At 36.6% G+C, this 15,375-nt stretch overlaps 1 protein-coding gene across 20 annotated transcripts in view; it reads left to right on the plus strand.

Moving 5' to 3' along the window:
- sorbs2b (sorbin and SH3 domain containing 2b) overlaps positions 1-15,375 on the plus strand; it is a 40,889-nt gene that overhangs the window by 7,578 nt on the left and 17,936 nt on the right. For 8 of the 20 annotated variants that reach the window (XR_006925785.1, XM_046848913.1, XM_046848897.1 and 5 more), the window contains 10 exons: positions 7,508-7,561; positions 8,604-8,699; positions 9,730-9,756; positions 9,906-10,030; positions 10,498-10,980; positions 11,526-11,849; positions 12,925-13,066; positions 13,715-13,869; positions 14,490-14,556; positions 15,219-15,269. Coding sequence is in view for 19 of the 20 variants with exons in the window: in XM_046848913.1 (XP_046704869.1) it covers positions 7,508-7,561; positions 8,604-8,699; positions 9,730-9,756; positions 9,906-10,030; positions 10,498-10,980; positions 11,526-11,849; positions 12,925-13,066; positions 13,715-13,869; positions 14,490-14,556; positions 15,219-15,269 (1,524 nt within the window). In the remaining variant the exon portion in view is untranslated. Of the gene's footprint in view, positions 1-12; positions 1,847-4,638; positions 5,074-7,507; positions 7,562-8,603; positions 8,700-9,729; positions 9,757-9,905; positions 10,031-10,497; positions 10,981-11,525; positions 11,850-12,924; positions 13,067-13,714; positions 13,870-14,489; positions 14,557-15,218; positions 15,270-15,375 lie in introns of those variants that run through there. The other 12 variants (XM_046848902.1, XM_046848905.1, XM_046848903.1 and 9 more) reach the window with 10 other exon arrangements.

The following is a 15,375-nucleotide window of genomic DNA, read 5'->3' on the forward strand; positions in this document are numbered from 1 at the left end:
GTAAGAGAGTCCTCTCTGATTTTCATCCTGGGGTGCAGGTGACTTATTTTATTTAAAGGAGGCACAAAGTATTAATGACAGTCTTATCTTCATATGAGTTCCTAGTTTTAATCTGTCACAGAATGGGAAAGAGTACTTCTTCATGGACATGGTTTAATATTTCTTGTAATGGGCATCTCCACCTATTTTTTATTTGAAACCAATAAATATTATAAGGTTTCCAATAAGGTTTCATTTAGGACAGTGTTTAAGGTGTAAACACTGTTTAGGGTATAGGTTTAAGATATGCAGAAAAGCTAACTTTACACTGGAGGCTGTATTTAGAGAAGATTTATGAGCATGCTTTAAGGTCTTAATAGTAATGGGAACCCATAATCTTTGGTTCAGAGATTTGTGTGACATTTGAGAACCTGGGCGGGATTTGCCTAAAACTGAGGCATGTCTTAGTTACACGCAATTCTCAACCTCTGATTTAAGCACATTTTTTTCTTGTACAAATGCACAAGATATCAAAGGCTGTGATTTTTTCTTTTTTCATTTTGATTGTTGTGGTATCTGGTCTTAATCCATTCCAACATAATTAGCTATATATCAGCCATATATTAGCTATAATTAGTGTACATGTATACTACAGGTACACCTGCAGGTCACATGGTTTAACTACTGTTACCCCTGCTTACACTTGGCTGTTTCCTTTAGTACAGATAGAGAAAAGAAGAAGAACAAAAAGTTTTAATTGAAATATATTATTTGACTACGATTCCAAGTTGCACACAAGAAGCGTCTTCATCCCATTTTTGATTTAAACATCGTTTATCACGAACCTGTATTTACTGCATTCCTGTAACATTGCTTTTCGCATTGTTCATGTTGTTTAAAATGCATACAGTAAGACTGATAAAGGGAATGATGTGCTGTATGTTGGTGGGGTGGGTATTATACATATTATAACCTTGTTAGAATGCATATTCATGCATGATAAAGGTGCTACTTTAACTGACTCCCCATTCCACTAAGTAATGCTCATGATTTTTTGACTGCTGGTAAGAGGTATTCAGGGCGGTTTGATATTCTTTTAATGGTGATCACCTGTCATGTGTTCTTCTCAGACTAGTCATTAACATGATAGCTCCCAAAACAAAGGTCATCTTTTCTCAAAAGGTCCAATTTCTAGTTTAAAGGGCATTTTATCTCTAGTTAATTGTTTGTTCTTAACCATGGGACTTCTGCCTGCCAAACAAATGGAGCTAGAAATGTCAGATTATGTATATATTTGCCACAAATCACAGATCTGGAAGCACCACTGTTCATGAATGTTAAGTGGTTTGTAGAAATGTGTTTGCACTGGTGGTACTATTTTTTTCTCATGTACATCATTCCAAGTATTTCTCTCAGAGGTAAATATCGCAAAACCCAAATGATAATAGATTATGTCATATTATGTGTCAGCTATAAATCCTTTTGGGATTTGTGTACAGGTATGTAAATGCCACAGTAATACTTTGGCACTGTGTCCAAAGATAATGAAGACTATATAAGAAATTAACATTTTGTCAGAGTGGCAGTAACTGATGAGCTGAGTCACTCAGCATACTCAGGCATGATGCATAATTTATTCAGACATTTCCATGTTCTAGTTGTTGGCGATTGAGTATAAGTTCAGCGGTAATGAACAAACACTTGATATATACTGTATATAGTAAAAAATCCAAACAGCAGGTTCAACCACCTGCCTACGTAGTGACTCACTCATTCTTTATGTTGTTTGAGCACCTATGGCTCAGAGGTCTGGAGGTGGGAGGCAGACAGAGCTGAGAGTGGGAGGTAGCAGACCCCATTACAACATGTAAGTGCAAATGAAAAAGTCTTTCTAAGTTCCATTATATCTGCTATATACAAAATACGTGCTATTTTTGTAAAATATATTTTATATATATATATATATATATATATATATATATATATATATATATATATATATATATATATATAAAATCATGCTCTCCTTCAGACCAGATCCAGATATGTATTAAACACTGAATTTAAAGATTTGAAAAAGCAGTGACGTGGCACCTGATACTGAAAAGGCAATAATGCTAACAAGCTGCTATAACAATCAAATAAAGGAAATTTGTTAGAAATTTGTGATTGAATGATCATTTAGCCATAACAATAAAACCACTGACAGTTAAAGTAAAAATACATTAATTATCTCATCACAATGGCACCTGTTCAACGTGGGCACATTGAGCAGATAGTGAACTGTCAGTTTTCGAAGTGTATGTGTTGGAAGCAGGAAAAATGTGCAAAATGGAAGGATCTTTGAATAGAACCAATTGTGATGGCGTGTGTGAAGTTCTTGTCAAATATACTGTAGCATTACCTATTAAAATATTGCTGGCTATAATAGAAAGATGTCAGAACACAGAGCAGTACTGCTTTTTTGTTATGGAGCTGTGTAAGTGGTCTATGAAAGTTGGCATGTGAACATTGAAACTAAACGATGCAGCAATGGTCAAATGTGGGCTGATCTGGTGAATCATGTTTTCTGTTACATCACGTGGACAGCCGGATGCATGTGTGTCACTTACATGGGGAATAAATGCCACCAGGATGCACTGTGGGGGAAAAAGGAAAGCCGCAGCTTTAGTGAATGTTGATGATTCACGGTCATTTCGATGCTACTTACCGACTTCTTGAGCATTGTAGCTTCTTTTAGCATGATAATGCCAAAGTGCAAATTCTTCAGAGAAGGTTTAATGAACATGTCAAAGATTTCGAGATATTGACTTATCTGAATTCAATTGCCCGTCTATGGGATGTGCTGGTTTTGGTGGAATAAGGGGACCTACACAATATTATTCAGGTGTTTTTAATAGTATGAAGATTTTGTATGTGCTCCTATTAACACTTTCTAATCTAACTTACTCTTTGGATGTACTCATATTACCTATAACTAACTTGATGATATAGATTTATCTATTAGTGTTGGTGTGAACATAATTGATTATGTAATAAACATGTTTTTTCAAGAAAGAATCCAGCAGACATTATGTTTCCCTGCTCAGAGTATCTTGCGAATTACTTATATTAGTGCTTAATATGAGTTGCAATGTTTGTTTTGCTTATTGCACTTTGGTTGTTGATTATTTTAAATAGCACAGCAGCACTAACAACATATTGTTATTGTGCTCTTCTGATCTGATTGACCCCTGTGTAAATCTAACCCCTGTTAAGCTACGTTTTTCTGGGTAAATATTATAAATACATGTATTTAAAAGTAGAACAGCAGGTTAATCATAAATCTAGATGCAATGAAATGAATGTTATTTTTTATTCATTCTTCTGGGATTTTCACATAGCAGACTTTTCCCCTCTTAACTCCACTCCAAACTCCCAATCACTTAATAAACTTCTGTAATAAACTTCTGGTTAATTTATATCCTTAATAACGTTTTTCCACTTCCTGGACTCATTAATGTGAGCACAGTTACTTACGAAGCACTTTTGTGTTTTGACCAACTTTGAGACGAGGCTGAAGCTGGCAATGTTTTGTTTATGAGGACAGGATAGCTTAAGTATACAAATAAATGACTTTGCAGGTTCTCGGCTGACTCCTTGTAATTCCCCATCCCTATTTAGTACCTTTAAAGAAATCTTATCTGTGAGTGCTGCAATCAGCTTTCACTGTGGCCCAAACATAACTCTGTGTCACGCCATGCTTTGACTTCCATACAGAAATAAATAACACTATCAGAGCCAAGCTTTGACTTTTCCCAGAAGCTCTTGAACTCTGTGTGTGCTGCTGTGTGTGATTGAAGTAGATTGTTGAGCTGAGGGAGGCTCAGTGACTTACACTCAAGCTGTTTGAATGTTAAGTGGATGTCTCTGAGATTCCGAGGCCCACTAAATCGTTGGCTAGACTTGGCATGTATTCCCACCTTCTTCTTGCCCAGCAGCCAAGCAGCACCCAGCTGAAGCTTGACTCTCACTTTCTCACCCAACCCTGTAGACACCAGTCATCACAATATTTACTCAAAATCTGCTGCATCATGAAGGGAAGGTTTCATGAATCCACTTTCTATCTTAGGCAGCTGCATAAAGAGGCGTGTAGTTTGCATGGTCACTTGCAACCCAGCAGAGAGACTGCAGACTGCCAGGCCACAAACACAACCATGCCTTATTTGGATATTTACCTGATGAGAGGATGAATTTACAGCCTGTTTTTTAAATTAAATCTAAACGTTAGGAAATGTCAGATAAACAGTATGATACCATAATGTATGATTTTAGTTTTTATGGTAACCATTTGATGTTTGTCAGTATCATTGAATCTGCTACGGAATGGTTTGATTAGTGTACTCCAAACAATTTTTATTTACATTCTCTAAGTATTAGAGTAAAGGGCTAGATCACATTTCTATCCAATCTGCAGGCTTCCTATCTGTTCAAAACATTTTAACATTAAAAAAATAATTGATAAAATTAATCAACCCAAAATGTGTATTTATTACAACCCAAGTTAATATGTTTAGCCTATCTTTTATATACAAAGGTGCATGTAGTGCAGCTTTTAATTTCTCTTCATTTAAGGCCTGATTTTTCAAAAGATAACATCACCCAGAGGTTGAATCGTTTTCTATTAACATCTTTAAATAATTGTATTCATAAAAACTTATAGTAACAGCTAGTTAAATTATCCTGCATACGAAAGAGTACAGGAAACATTGATATACTATACAATAAACCATGGCAAAACAAATGTTTCACATGGTTTCTTTTAATATATTTTTGATTGAGGAACTGCTTTTTAAAAACCACACAGGCCATCCGGTGTCCTCACAAAAATGTTAATATAAATAGCTTGACTTCAAATCCCAGATGAGTAGAAGATTCTTCCTATTTTGGCTTTAGTAAGCAACATGGCAAGGGTCCTGAGCTCTTTTTGGCTTTTGACAGAGAGCACGGTTCGGTACTCGTTTTATTTTGCAGCACTGTTCAATACTCAACACTTTTTTGCATATTTTTATGAGGAAAACCTGGGTAATTAGTTGGTCATAAAAGCAATACCAGGTGGGTATTTATGGCTGGTCGTCATAACCGATGTAAAGATAATATCTTGTGTATATTTTTTCGTATACATACACTATGCCAGGTAAGTAAGATTAAGTACGCATAATTATCAGTTCATGTTTCTAGAGTTTTTGTGCAGTTTTTTGTTCGGATATATGAAATATACAGAATTATATGAATGAGTGTACATACTATTATATGTATGTTTATAGGTGTTTTTATATGTATGAATGTGTATATTCTAGTAAATGTATATGTATTTCTGTATGGTTGTTTCTGTGTCTTTGCAAAATACATATAATTATTAATTAAGCCTGTGGCATCATCATTTATTTGAATACCATTACAACACATACTACAGTCTGTGATAGTGCAGCTACAAATCTGTTGTTAGTTAAGTGATTGGTTATTAACCGCACTCTTCTTTATCAACGCATGTCTGTTTTTTGTACTCATGGTAAATGATAATGAGTTTTAACATGTAAGCTTTAATGGTTTAAGTTGTTACAATGTTGTATATAGTGTTGCATGTCATCATAAGGTATTTAGTCCTGTATCAACACTTAGCTGATTGTCAATGAGGTGTGAGGTATGACTTTCACGCGTCTCCTGCCAAGAGCAATCAGGTCTGTGGGGGGTTCAGTTTCCTGTCTCTCCAATACACTGTAGCTATAAATCAGGCTAAACATAAACTGCTCTCAACAAGAGACAATGCTATTTATCAGGAACCAGCTATGTTTACAATGCTTTCTGCTGTTGTAGCTCAGTAATCGCAATGCCTATTTAAGTGCTGCCTGGGCTTTGATCTGAATCCAAATGTATTATATGTAATCAGTAAACATAACATTGATTCTCAATTGATTTCCTCATATAATCCAATGGCTGAACTATTAAATAATTATCATTATATTGTGTTGTGTATAAACTGTTTGTAACTATGTTTTATTATGTAACAGTGCCATTTAGTTCAGTTGTAAAGAAACCATTACCATCAAACAACATTTAAGATAAGGACATTAAATACACCAAATAGTGCCAACTAGTGTGTTTTATTTTATTTACGTTATGTGTCTTTCCTTTGATAATTTTTTTATAGACAGACATTTTTTTTTATTCTTCATAATTGACAAGTGCTATAATGTTATAAAAATGATGTAAAGTCAGCTGAATATTGTTTATTTACTATTATAAAAAATTAAATATCTTAACGTATTTGGTGTCATGGTTCATCACGAGATATTCAAGCATTTAAACACAGTCACAGCCATGTAGCTCCTTGGGTGGCTGTCCTGTTCCCAGCACAGCTGTTCTGTCGCCACTAGTCTGCCCTCCTGAAACTTAACTCCATACTCTCCTCTTCACTTATTGCTGACAGGCCATTACAACTTGTGATCTTCCCCATGTCCGGCAATATGACAGGCTAATGTGTCCCATGTGTATATCACCTCCGATTTATAGGCCATGCTGGTTAAAGATTTGTTTTGTGTTTGACACTTAAGCTCTCTTTTAACAGGAGAAATATGAGATGGTGCCATATTTTATTAATAGTCAAAATAAATATATAGTGCTTCTCCTTAATCTTAGTTGGAAAGAGTACAGGAATTTGTTTTCTGGCAAGGATTAACTCATAGACTTGATGAAGATGGTCAGTTAATCATGCATAAATGACTCTGTTGAATATCAACTTGTATGCTATTTGGCGACATTAGCAGATAACATATGCAGGGCTGTTTCCTAGAGAGGCTCTCAGGTTGGACAGGTGCCTGGGTATACAGACGGCCAGGTGTACCATGTCTGAAGGGATTACATATTGCTGTGTATTCATTAAGAATTACATACACTTAATACCTCTGCATATGTTGGAGGGTTAGGTAATCGAACAACGTAATGAAATGACTTCCCCACATAGACTCTCCCAGAAATATTCGGCTCATACCAAAATAAACTGGGTATTTTAGGAACAGGGTCATAAGAGCTGTCAATCTGTCACGTAAAAGTGATCAATCTGGGACAAACTGATGTGGAGTAAAATTTCATGAGGGTGGTTAGCTCGACACAAGTGCACGTTTTTCAGTCAGGTGTTATGTTTTAACATAGCAAAAGAGGTATATGTGTTTTTCATAGTGTGTGTGTGTGTGTGTGTGTGTGTGTGTGTGTGTGTGTGTGTGTGTGTGTGTTTTGAAACCAAGCTGCATGTTTCAGACCAGAAATGCTGGGCTTGTATCACCTTTCACATGGGCGCTCATTCACAGAGGGATTGAACAGCTATATGGAAAAAGGACTTGCTGCCACAGAGTCATGAAATCTAGAGTCTCACACAGCTCTTTACCACCAATGCCACATTATCAGTACTTACTGTGTGGCTGGTGCCATGTTTGTTTGCTTAGATACAGTATTTTATAATAGGACAATAATGGATATTTTGGTTTTTCAGGACTGTGTGATTTTAAGACCAGGCTAGAGGAAGAGTTCTTCAACATGAATACAGGTATGAGGAAGCCTTTATTAAGAATGTTATTGGAAAATCAATAGCTCAAGATTTACTCCACAGCAAGCATTCATATAATGTATAATGTAAAATTTAAGTGATTCCTCTGCCACCCATCACAGCATTGTGTGATGTCTTCGAGATTTGTTTTTAGCATGTTGTTGTTCATTTGGCTCAGGGTATTTGGGAAATGTTGTGCAGCGCTCATTGTTAATGTGCTATTTTTTCTTTACAAAACAAAAAAGAAGCTAGATAACTACAAAGCTAGGGCTGACACTCAACATCCAGCCCTTCCTGTGATACAAAACCAAGCATGGCATTCTGGAGGGAAACCACCAGGCACTGTCTGGCACTGTTAGCACCCCACCCTGGCTTTCTGCAAAACACTGACTCTCACACTAGTCAGCTTGATGCACTGTTGTACAGTTTAATTTTCTTCACATGGACTCAATCATAAATTATGCTAAAGCAGTAGGGATGCAAAACATTTACATTTTAATTGTGGTCATTAGTCAAGCATAATCAACTGTGATATACTGTGATTTTAGGCAATTGGTGTTTTAATTACAAGTTTTTTATTTATATGATGTAACTGTGTGGTAGAATGTGATTGGGCTTATTTCTGATATTGAGCATGTAGTAGAAGTTAGCAACTCTATGATTTAAGCATAAAGTAGGAATATTTTAAATTTACACATGTTAAAGATTTAAATAGATTCTAGAGCAGTACAAACAGTACCCATCATGCAGCCATACTTGAGGGGACTATAGAATTTTATTAGATACATGATGACCTTTTGAGACACAATGATTTTATCAGTGTTTGTGGACAACATAAAAAATCTTTCAAAACATTTTACGACTTTACTTATATCACTTACTCTAAAGCTTTGCATGCTGTTTGGTTATCATAACATGCTTGCCTGAAAGCATTTTGTGTTTTTTTTTTTCATGATTGTCCAAAAAAAGTGTTATTAATGCATGTGCTTTGGCATCCCATGTGGAATATCTTTGTTTGTGTGTGCTGCCACGCTTCTCACAGACAGTGGAGGACAAGCTCCCAAGAGCACCAGGCTCTCACTCACACTAACCCCCATGAAGAGAGTCCAGAGTTCCCCAAACCTTTATGGGCTCACAGGTACTCTTTATACCCACTGCAAACCCACACAACCACTACTTACTATGTAATGGACGTATATGGGATGGGTAAGCTGGACCTTAGATGATTATAAGAGGATTTTGAATTTTAAATGTTTTATAAAGGCATTGCAAAAAAAGATGCTGATGAGGCTGTCTTATATAATTGATACTTTTTGTTCTTCTACATAGAAAATCAGTGTTTGCATATAAATTGGCAACCTCTGTCCAAGAGTCTACAGTATGTCTAATCAGCAGACAGGAATTCCTCTCAACTTAATAAGCGTCATTCACTACTGTGTCCTGCTTCCCTGCATGTCTCTATCTTTCTCTGTCTTACTGCATCTAACCAGCACTCAAGATGTTTTGTTTTGGGTTTTAGTAGCTTGCAACTGTTCCTCCCCATTACTTAAAAGGAAGCAGACTTTCACAGGAACTGGATTGTTGCCATATTTGTGCTGCTCCATGGCAACAATTGTGCAGCCTGTTGCTTTTTGTTCTATGTGTTTTTGCAGCCTTGTTTCATTCGCTGGTGACCCTTTTTGTTTGAGCAGCTTTATGGACTATGACCTCACGCACACAGTCCTCATTGTTTAATTATTCTGCCTGTGTCCTAAGAGAAGAGTTAAGGGCAATGAATATGCTCAGTAGTCTTGCTTTAGGTGAGACTTTACAGTGTGTGCTTTTGACTTTATCAGAAAGTTTAAAAAATGTATGCATATTTGGATGTGTGACCTCACCAGAGCTTTGCATTTTGCTTTGAATATTTGTTTTTACTTTTCTTTTAATTGATCTGGAATAAGAGTGATCAGTAATTATATCTGATGAGCCACACAGTATTCAGACACAGTGGACACTAATGAGTGTTATAGAGCTTTAGCCATCTGTGCAGGTGCTGTGTAGCTTATACTATTTGAATATTCTTCATGTTGCAAGGCTTTATTCAATAGATAGAAAGGTAGTAGCTTCCCATATGTTTTTTTATAAGCATCTCAAACACCTAACTGCCTCGTTTCTTTTATGGTAAATAGGCACAGAATCTCCAGTGACAGATACAGGTAACCTTTTTTTTATTTTATTCTTTTATTAACCACACACTCAGTGTCATAATAAATATATAGTTATTTTATATCTTGATGACTATAGCAAAAATAAAACTTGAACTTTTAGTGATTATATATTGTTTGATTCATGTGGAATGTTTTAGAAATGTGGTGGCCCTACACTACTGGAGATACTTTACGAAATGGCAACCTGGCCACTTCCTCTTTGGCGGCTAAAGGATTCAGAAGTGTTAGGCCCAACTTGCAGGATAAGAAATCGCCCACACCGGTAGGTTAAGCTCCATCCTCTCCTGTTTGGCCCTGCATGTGTCAGGAAGTAAATTTTTTTCACAGGACATGCTTGTGGAAATGCAGTGGACAAGCGCCAGTAAATGTACTGTTCTTGTTAAGGTTAAAGGTAGCAAACAAATATATATCTCGACTTGCTCCAAACACTATTTGTTATTGCTATTATTATTTACTGCCTTGCTCTCAGTTACGTCACACAGGAGTTCTAAGACTTTTGCTAAATTGCTAATCTGGAACAACAAAAGCCAAAGGAGTGTCGGATTTTGATGTTAGATTGTATATTTGTAACTATTGTTACAGGTAGCAATCAGATACTGGTAGAAAAGCAAAGTTGTAAAATAGGGTTCAACTGAACGCATTTTTTTTTTCATCTAAATTATATTTATAATATTTTTTTCCCTTCTGTCTTATTTTTTTGCTTGTTTGCATGTTTTTATGGCTATACAGGGCCTCGCTCCACACAGAGAGAACTCTCAGCTGCATCCTGCTGACTGTAATACAGGAACATTTAGCCTCAATAATTATCCCACACAGTGCCATGATGGCCCACTGCTCATAACACACAACTCATTCTCCAGGGAAGTAATGTCTGCAAGCTCAGAGCAGAGCTCCAGAGGCAACCGATTTTCTGACTTCAACACCACTGACTCTAAACAGCCTCTCAGCTTTAGCAGTTTCCCCAGTGTATGTGGCCCTGAGAAACCTAGAATCCTTCCATCGCCTTTAGATCACCTTAACTCGCACTCCCCAGTTAGGCAGAATAAGAGACATGTAGCCTCTCTGTCCATATGCATCACACCACGGCACCAGACAGAAGCCAGTTACACACAGACTCTGTCTCTCAACTCCCACACTCCACCCAAAAGGAAGGACCCTCTGGATTCCAGAACAGTCTTTCACCCTTCACTGCCCCCTGCAGTTCAACAAGTGGTATTCATGTTTATATTCATAGTTGGTATTCCATCATCATAATAACACCAACATATTTATAGTTCATCATGAAAAACTTACTCATGTAATATAATCTATGGTGAGCTTGCATAATAAAGTCATTTGGATTTAGTTTTATTTCTTTTATTTTGGTACTTGTTCACACTGCAATTTCATGTTGGCACTTGTTCACACATGCATTTTCATGTTCATAATAATCTGTATTTTTATTTAATGTCCTTGGCATTTATTAGAAGTACAATCTTATTATTACTTTAATTTGTTTTACAATACAAAACCTCCATAATAGAAATCAATCTTTCCTAAGACTGCAATAAGTATAGACTAATTATTGTTCAACAATTTAGTGCATATAATACAATGTTCTTTCATCCACCAAGCAATCCAACATTCTTTTATTTTCTCCTAAAGCAAATAACTTAACTTTCACAGCATTGTCTAATTCACAGCAATAATCTCCATCAATCTACCAATTTTTTCCACTGTTTTAGCCACAGCTTACCTTTCCCTCTCCTCTGTGTCAGGCCTACCCAGGACCACCAGTTGCCTCCTGGTCATCCACTAACAGGCCACACTTCTCCACTGACTACATCTCCTCTAGTACCTCTGACTCCTATTTACATCCTCTTTCCCATGGGCTTACCTATTCCAACTTGGATCCATATCCACCTCTAAGTGGCTCCTCTTCTCGTGCTCAGAGTCTGTCTTCCATGGCCATGCTGGAGGAGCTGAGAACATGTGGAATAGATTCAGAAGGAGGTTCTGAGACTCCTTCACCCACCCACTACCAGATGAGCAGTTCTACTGACAACATGGCGTTAAACATCCTTACAACTAGCACTGCAAATGTAACTATTCCACAGGGTCTAGATTTATAAACATCTCTCTCATTTTATCTTATTGTTTTCTTCCTGTCCTACAGTGTCCACAGTGGACTTCAGTGCTTTTGCCTGCTCTGACAGTTTACTCAGATGACCAACATGTTAACCAAACATGTTTCCTGTTTCAAATATTTCTCAACTTTACTACATTCTTAGTTTCTTCTCTCTTCTTCTTGAATCTCTCTTTTAAGTCTTTTCTTTTTTAAATCTCTTTTTTTATACTTTTCCCACACTTTCCCTTTGACCTTTTCCTCCATTTCTTATTCTGTTTGATTGGTTAGTACCCTCCCTCCATCCATTGCTCTTTCTCCCTCTCCATTGACCCTCTTCTGCCGTCTTTTATTCAGAATTCAAAGGCTTAATCCACAGACACCAACCACCCTGTGATTCACATTGACTGGTTTTACCGCCTTTAGCCTCTGGAATGTTTGTATGTTGAACAATACTAATTATAGACTGGTTTCAAACTCACATTCACTTTTGCTCAGGACCCTGCTAAATGTATTTGCCTTTCAGCTTCCCCTAATCCCATAGTTCACTCCAGTGCTTCGTAAGATTCGTAAGTGATAGCCCTTCTTTGAAGCAAGATCTTTGGTTTGGTTACAGGATGAGATCATAGTGGTGTTGTGATTGTGCCTAAACAATACTAATATAGGGGAAATAGCTGTAGCAAAAGCATACCACACCCTGCTTCCTTTCTGCACTCTTATTCTTTGTCTTTAACACTATATACCTTTGACATTATTTTTTCCTAATCTTTTTTTTTTACCTTAATAACATATTAAACAACACTGCAAAAATCAATGTGTTAAATAGTTTTCAATTCATTATTTCTGTATGATAATATTATTATTATTTTTACATCTACTATTGTCATTGACTACTCCACAGGTTTTTGCTACTCTCTGCAATTTGGAAGCTAGTTTCAAGCCTGCATGTTTAAAACATACAGTATTTTTAAACCTGTCCAGTGAAAACTGATCTATAGTGTGTTGTGTTACATTGAAACCGTCTGGGTTGTTTTCTTTTCTCTATTAATTAGGGCCAAATGACTGTAAATGGAAGTGTTGGTGTGACTACAGGCCTAAAGAGTCACCTCCAACGACCCTTCTCCCCTTCCATGTATCCTCCGCTTCCCTCCTTCAGCTCTAGCCTCACATCCATGCAGCAGGGCCGGAGCACTCGTGAGTACAACCTACACACGATCTAGAATTTGCTAAATTGATTATGGATCATGGATATCTATTATCCATTATTTCTGAAAATCTGATACTGGTAACTTATAAGCACATGAGATGGTTTATCCTGTTAAAAGGAAAGAGTTTGAGGTGTTTATGATTAGAAATGTGTTGAGTCATATGCAACCATATAATGTAAGGGTGAAAGATCTCACCCTTCACACTTCATCTTACTTTTTTGTGGCATGCCAAGCTGTACTGCATTTAGTGTGAACATGCAGGCGCAGTTTAGTCCACTGACAACACAAGTGACTCTTCCTTGCTCAGTTTGTATCAGATGATGTCTCTAATACCAAGTGGCAAGTGAGATCTGTGTTGGGAAGTGTTTGCGGTATATAAAAGAGGATTAACACATTTTCCACATGCATTAAGACTTGATCAGAATAAGAGCCTCAAAACTCCAAGCAATGCACGTTCCTGTTAAGACAGATTTATAAGTAAAGCATTGTTTAGGTGTTTGTGAATTTATTATATTCACATCTCTTTTCATGAGGGTTTTCAAATTCTACAAAAAAAAGTAACGGCATCGATTATTACTAACAGGATTTTTGAGATTGTCAACTTGTCCGACTTACCCTGGCTTTTCCATTTCAGCTTCCGAATCTGTTTCTCCAGTCTATTCAGCTGTGGGTTCAGTGACTTCTATGCATGCACCAGATGATGAAAAGAGAGGTACAGCAGAAAAAGCTCCCCATTACTCAGGCATTGGCCCTATAGATGAGTTTGGAATTCCCACCGCTACCAGGACTGTAAGTAGCCCATGCACGAGTTTGCATGTGCATGTCCTTTTTGTTAGACCTAGTGTATTTAAGACTGAACATAGATTATTTGAGCCTGGCATTTAGGGCATTTTCTTATGTTAATCCTCAGAAAAGCAGGTGACATTTAAGGCTCAATTCTGTTCAATTCAATTCTATTTGTATCACGCTTTTAACAATAGACATGGTCTTAAAGCAGTTTTACAGAAACAAATATATTATGAATATACATTTAACCATCATACATTTGTCCCTGTAAGTTTATTCCTAATGAGTAAACCAGTGATGACAGTGGCAAAGGAAAAACTCCTTGAGATGGTATGCAAATGAAACCTAGTTTACTGTTGAGGTTATCAAATTCTTACTGAGGGAGACTCAAGTGTAAAACAATTAGAGCAATTGCAGCCCTAAGCCATTGTAACAAACTGTTTATATTAACTACAGTCCAAAACCATCTTAATGGTTCTTGAATCAGCATTGTTGAACAGCCACAGAGTTATTTTTCTTGTCTCAGCATAATATTGGCATCTATAGTTTTCATTAGTAATTATTTAATTGAATGCAGTGCAAAAATGTCTTAAAAAATGCTGTTTTGTTTGCCGCTAACATAGACTGTGGACAGGCCAAAAGACTGGTACAAGACTATGTTCAAGCAGATTCACGTGGTGCAGAAACCAGGTGGGATGGACCCTTTTACACAATTATATTTAAGTAAATTGTTCCATTTAATCAAATTCATGAACTGTCATGAAAATGTTATTGTGTTACTTCCATAATATGCAAAACATTATCATTGTTGTGTAGAATGTTCCACATAGTAAAACAGTTTAGATTAGATTTTCATCTCCTCTCTGCCCCCTCACACAATCAGTTATGTTTTAGTGTCTCATAGCTAACTACATCTGTATAATCCTTAAAATGTTTTGTGTGCCCTTCATTACTACAATACAGCAGGCAATAGATGAATTGCATTAGATGAATCTCGGGATAAATGTGGCATCTGCTATTGCCATGTGTTTAAGGCTTAAGCTAAGATCAACCTGCAGAGAGATGAATTGACAAGTTTTATAAATGGTGCAACACTAAAAGAACCTTACTCAGCATATTGTGAAATAGAGCTGAATCATACCTGGAGCCTGACGGTGCAGTCCCACTAGAATCTGACAGAATGTTGTCCTGGGGATTACAGAGGTCGAAGGGACATGTGCACTAAGCAATTCTTTGAAATTTAAATGAGGTTTATTGTAAATCAAAAAGTGTTGAAAAATAATGATACTTGAGTCTGCTTGAATATTACATTTTCAAATTATCCTTATTTCTATTTCTATTTGTTTTTACAGAGTTTGAATATTCTGGTTCTTGTACTACTGCTCAGACTGCTACAAATGATGGTGTGTGTCTTGTTCACTTTCTCTAAAATTACACAATAGGTAATTGTTTACAACTAGTTAGAGGGTCTGCTAACACATCTTGAAGCCAATAATTCTAAAATAATTA

This window comes from Silurus meridionalis, chromosome 5, assembly GCF_014805685.1.
Source record: "Silurus meridionalis isolate SWU-2019-XX chromosome 5, ASM1480568v1, whole genome shotgun sequence".
Lineage (NCBI taxonomy): Eukaryota > Metazoa > Chordata > Actinopteri > Siluriformes > Siluridae > Silurus > Silurus meridionalis.